The sequence below is a fragment of the Mustela nigripes genome, chromosome 15 (genome assembly GCF_022355385.1).
Source record: "Mustela nigripes isolate SB6536 chromosome 15, MUSNIG.SB6536, whole genome shotgun sequence".
NCBI classification, from domain to species: domain Eukaryota; kingdom Metazoa; phylum Chordata; class Mammalia; order Carnivora; family Mustelidae; genus Mustela; species Mustela nigripes.
The window spans coordinates 31,358,774-31,364,773 of NC_081571.1; the positions used below are offsets into that span (position 1 = coordinate 31,358,774).

General features: G+C 37.5%; 1 protein-coding gene across 3 annotated transcripts in view; it reads right to left on the reverse strand.

Annotated features, from left to right (window-relative positions):
- Positions 1-6,000, reverse strand: part of DGKH (diacylglycerol kinase eta) — a 177,939-nt gene that overhangs the window by 19,740 nt on the left and 152,199 nt on the right. For all 3 annotated transcript variants that reach the window (XM_059377511.1, XM_059377512.1, XM_059377510.1), the window contains exons 19-22: positions 5,040-5,157; positions 3,946-4,056; positions 3,711-3,807; positions 983-1,090 (exon numbers count right to left, since the gene is read on the reverse strand). In XM_059377511.1, the coding sequence (XP_059233494.1) occupies positions 983-1,090; positions 3,711-3,807; positions 3,946-4,056; positions 5,040-5,157 (434 nt within the window). The remainder of the gene's footprint in view (positions 1-982; positions 1,091-3,710; positions 3,808-3,945; positions 4,057-5,039; positions 5,158-6,000) is intronic.

Consider the following 6,000-nt stretch of genomic DNA (forward strand, 5'->3'; position numbering starts at 1 on the left):
GGCAGAGAGGCAGGCAGAGAGAGAGAGAGGAGGAAGCAGGCTCCCTGCTGAGCAGAGAGCCCGATGCAGGACTCGATCCCAGGACCCTGAGACCATGACCTGAGCCGAAGGCAGCGGCTTAACCCACTGAGCCACCCAGGCGCCCCGATCTCACTGATTTCTTCCCTTTAAAATATTTAAGAGTAGTTACAGGCTGAGAAAAAAATTAGCTGCTAACTAAGTTTTATAGTTCAGTAAGATTGAAATACATTCACATAATGAAAATCGCAAATATATTCCAATTTATGTTATACTCTAAACTCTGTCTGCTCATTCAAGGACTCTGAAAAAATGGGCCAGTGGGAGCTCTTGCATTATAAGCCTGAAATAAATGGGGCTATCTTTCCTTACATGTGATTCTTCAAAGACTGTGATAATTCTTTTTTTTTATTGTTATGTAGATCTTAACAATTGTTCCTTCTCTTTCATTTTATTATTTTTAAAACATTTATTACATTTGCTAGGTTGTGTTTTTCCTTTTTTCGACTTTCCTGTCAAAACACAGCACTAAATTTCAAAGGCCCAATGAGCCCTCTTAACATTTCTAAAGATAAAAATAATAGTAACAGACACAAACTTAGAAAGTTAAAAAGTACAGAAGGTATTTTGGTAAGCAGAATAATATCAATTCCCCCTTCCCACTCCCCAAATGTCCATGTCCTAATCTGCTGAGGTTATGAATGTTACTTTACGTGACAAAACAGACTTTGCCGAGGTCATTACAGGAGGGACCTTGAGAAGGAGAGATTATCCTAGATGACATACTGGGCCCAATGTAACCACAAAAGACACTGAAAGTGGAAGAGAAGGGCAGTTGGGGATATCAGAATGATGCAGTGGGAGATTCAGGCTTCCTTTGTGGGCCTTGGAGATGGAGGAAGGGGCCATGGGCCAAGGAATGTGGGCAGTCTCTAGCATCTGGAAGGTAAAAGAAAATACTTACATCATCCTCTTTAGTTCCACCCCAAAAGTTAGTGCCTCCTGCATAGCTGGGAATGTTCAACACTGCTATTCCTTGCAGACTGGGGAGAGGAATATACTGCCCATCACACTGTAAGGTAAAAATCTTAGAGGTTAGATAAAGAGAGCAAAACTGCTAGCTGGGAAGCCACTCGAACACCCAAGACAAAGGATGACAGTGGGAAGTGTATTGGCAATGTTTGCTTTTCCTGCAAATATATTCCTACACATTACCTTTCTTTTGTTTTTCTAATTTAAAAAATCTGAAGCATATACATTCCTATGGCAGAAGTCATTACAGAAAACCGACTTAAGATAACATTTTACCTCTTCTTTCTGTCAAAATCAGGCCGTACTTTTCTGGAGTTTTTTTCAGATCACTTACAATATTCTCCCTTGCATCATGGTCACCTTTGTGCTCATGTCAAGTCCTTTTGCAAGCAGGTTCAGGGAGGGCTTCTGGGTCCTAACCACCTCATCTAGCTGGTCTCTCAACTCCTGGAACTGCACTCCTGCTCTGTAACTAACTGTTGGCTGACCAATCTCAAAGCTGGGTTTCTCAGATAGAACCAAAACTAAGAAAAGAAAAACCATGAATGACCCAGCAATTGCACTACTGGGTATTTACCCTAAAGATACAAATGTAGTGATCCAAAGGGGCACGTGCACCTGAATGTTTACAGCAGCAATGTCCACAATAGACAAACTATAGAAAGAATCTAGATGTCCACCAACAGATGAATGGATCAAGAAGATGTGGTATATATATATACAAAATAGAATACTACGCAGCCATCAAAAGAAATGAAATCTTGCCATTTGCGACAACGTGGATGAAACTAGAGGGTATCATGCTTAGCGAAGTAAGACAAGTGGAGAAAGACAACTATCATATGATCTCCCTGATATAAGGAAGTGGAGATGCAACATAGGGGGTTAAGGGGGGAGGAGAAGGATAAATGAAACAAGATGGGTTTGGGAGGGAGACAAACCATAAGTGACTCTTAAGATCTCACAAAACAAACTGAGGACTGCTGGGGGGAGGGGGGTTGGGAGAAGGGGGTGGGATTATGGACATTGGGGAGGGTATGTGCTATGGTGAGTGCTGTGAAGTGTGTAAACCTGGTGATTCACAGACCTGTACCACTGGGGATAAAAATATATTATATGTTTATAAAATATTAAAAATTTAAAAAAAAGAAAAGCCATGAATGTCGGGAAGTATCTTATACTCTGTGTCTTCTCATTAATCAACTTCAATGAAAATAAAAATTACCAATTAGATAGGGAAAAAAATGTCCTCTGGCTGGTGAGTAATTATACATGACAGGTAAGCAAATTCTTCCTGAGTAGGAGGTTTACTCCTTCATTTTAAAAGAGGAGAGCTTGCAGAGGTCATACATACAACAGATGCTACAGTTTCATTAATTCTTACAATAAAAAGTAATTAACATAACTTTATAAAACTTGCATTTTAATGCCTGATTGAAATGATCTCTAAACTGTAGAACAAATGAAAATCCAATTTTCAACCATTTTAGATAACAGAATATTTTACACTTGGTTATATTCCCTCGTGCATTTTTTATATTTTCTCTTTTTTTCCATGAAAATACATTCGAAGGTCTATACTCTGTCCTAGCACCTAGGGCCATTCCTGGCACACAGCTAAGGCTCACTGTGTATTTATTAAAATGAGCAAACATTAAATATTGAGTAGATTAATAAACTTTTTCTGAATCTGTATCTTTGTGTGCTTTAGAACAAGCAGTTTAAAACATATAACTAACTTAAAGGAAATGGAAGATACGCCAGTAACATCCATCTTAATTTCTCAGCGAGGATAAACCAAACCAGCTGATCATGTTCATGTGCTCCAGAGTGGAAGGCATAATGAGTTTATCTTTACTTGGACGTTTAGTTGATAATGAATGAGCTAGGCAATTCTGTAGTCTAGGTAACACCTAAAATAATAACGCTCTGTTTAATTTAATGAGCTGAGGACTTAAGATTTGCACACTTTTCTGTACATAGGATTTTCCTTAAATTAAAGATATCTGGTTATAAAAAGATACAAGATAGGAAAGACATGTGTATCAGGATCAACTATGAATATGGGACCAAGAGGGAAAGAAAATAAAATTCACAGAAATTAGACTTTTCACAGCCATGCCCCCAATCTTGTTTCTCCTATTAGTGAAGGAGATTTAAAAACCTTTGCCATCCTTAATTTCCTCCTTACATTAGTAAAAACTACTAAAAAATTTAAATGCTCAAAATCTCTTTTTATTTTACTATTGTAAGAACTGGAACAAATACACAGACTCAAAAGAGTCTATATGCTATGAATTTTTCTCAGGGATTTGTGAAATGTCAGGCATCATAGAATTGGGTCCGAATTTGTAAACGTAAATGAGAAAATCTGTGAAAATTCGTTAGAAATGCTCTCCTCTAAATGTTCTCTCCTAGCTCCACCTTCTCAGGGAGCACCACGATGCTACAGAACCATCCACATTTCAGGAGCTAATGATAATGATAACTCATATGTCATCCACAGCCAGTGTCTCCACCTCCTTTAGTATAAAGTCGATAATCACCTCCAATGGGTGTTTAAATACTTGAAGAGTCACAGAGACCAAATCAGCTCCTCAAATGTCATTATTTTTCTAAGTAAGATAATCTGAACTATCCTTACTTCAAGATGAACCTACCTCAAGCTGAACCCTCTGTTCTAAATTCTTGTATGATCTCTGTAACAACTCCCGGGTTCCAAGGACTCCATACCACATCAAGTTTTTAGTTCGGCTCCTGAAATAAATATTGGCAGACAATTCAATGGCTATTACTGATTTACTCTTTAAAGGCAGAGCAAGCAAAATAGCTAATAAATGAAATTAAAGTGGAATTACCTCCATGTAATAACATTATTACTATTACCAAAATTACCTGCATTTTTCAGGGTGCTCCTCTCTCTTATTATTAAATTCTAATGAAATTTTTGCATCTAATCCAATCCCAAAGTAATTGTTCATGACACATTTTTCTGAATATCCATCTCTGTGATAATAAGGAAAAGTACATAAAAGTCAACTTCAGATTCATTACAACAATTACAATTTGCACACAAAATAGCACTTAAAAGCATTTAAGCTTCCATGCCTTATAGATGAGACTAAAACTTAGCAGGAATTATTTCCTATTCGTATGCCATGTGTACAAGCCCAGTACATATATGTCATTTTTCATACATAATATATAAAGGGATAGTAAGCAAGGCAAAGCAGAGACAGAGTCATGGTAATGCTTTTCTATTAATTGTAATAAAACCTTTGTTCTGCTTCCTTTGTAAGCCCCTCACCAAACATACAAATGGGAGGGCCTTGCAGTCAGGTGCAAGGAAATTTCTCTCCACTTGTACTCTTATCAATGGACAAATATTCACTGAGTGGTAAAATGACCAGGTCCAGTCCACTCTTCAGGCTTCTTTGGAAAGTACAAAGATGTTTACTGTTTTTGAAGACTGTCATTAGAGAAATGAGATATAACAAAAGTATAATTAAATACAGAAGTAAAAGTTCATATCGAACTTCCAAAAAAAATGGTAGTTTTAAGAAGGGAAGAGATCCATGTGGACCAAGAAGCTTCTTGAAGTAAATAAAAATACAAGCTGGTTGGGGAAAGATGAGTGATTTGGCAAGACCAAGAAGAAAGGAGGAAAAAGGAATAGCAAAAATATCATTATGAAGGTGCCGATGAATATGCTGTTCTAGGGAAAAGTGAATATAGCTGTGTCTCATTTTGCCATAGTGTTGTTATCCGAGACCAGGGGCTGGACAGGACCTACCTCCGGAACAGATCATGAAAACCACTGTGTTTCCAATGCATCGATGTACTCATCATTATATCAACTTTTGGAATTTTCTGATGACCCTTTTTGTATGGGGAGCCAAACTTCTTGTAATGCACTGACACTGTTACCATTAGTATAAAGCAGAAACAAGAAAAGCCAAAACAAGATATTTACAAAACTATTTTCTTACACTGAATCTGGATCAGGGTCGATAAATGGCGTTGCACCGAAAGGATCAATATTTGCTAGTAACATTTTGTTGATTATAGAACTCCCAGCGATGGAGGCAGCTAGTCCTGCTCTTAAACCTGGCCAGAAAAATAAATACATACAGGATCACATGTTAAGAAAAAGACAGAGAAAGAGCCAATGCATTGTTTTCAGGCCTGGTCTCAGGCACCTTACCCCCAAAGCATGGTTTTTCAGTGTCTGCTCTTCTCATTAGCCAAAAGTAAGAACTATGACACTGGTAATTTTAAGATTTTTGAGCCTTCTTAGGATCTATATGTTGTCATAAAAATGCAGCAGATGAAGACCCAAATAAGAGTCTCTTTGTAACAGCTTCTCATTTACCATTCTAGTGATTCTAGAACTTCAACAAATAAATATTACTTCCTTTGTTATAGCAAATGAAGTGGTAGTCTATAAGGAATTTACAATAAAAAGTGAATTACCAAGAATGTCACAGAGTTACCATGTCCATACTCTCAAAGCATAGATAATAATAGTTTCAATTAAAAATATTAACAGAGGGGTGCCTGCGTGGGTGAGTCGGTTAAGCATCTGCCTTCGGCTCAGGTCATGATCTCAGGGTTCTGGGTTCAAGCCCTGCACTGGGCTCCCTGCTCAGTGGGAGTCTGCTTGTCCTTCTCCCTCTCTCTCTGCCCCTACCCACCCCTTACCCCATTCTTTCTCTGTCTCTCTTTCCAATAAATAAAATCATTGGAATAAAAATTAACTGACATACACAAAACTCTGTTGGTGTCAAGAGTAAATCCAAAATTTTAAACACAGATATTTATGAGTTTTAGAAAAACACAGTGTTTGAACATAAAAAATGAAGCATTTATCTTACCTCTAAATATGTAAAACTTCAAGCTTAATTCAACAACTCGTTAGTTTTCTACTGAGTAGTTACAATGTTCAAAGAT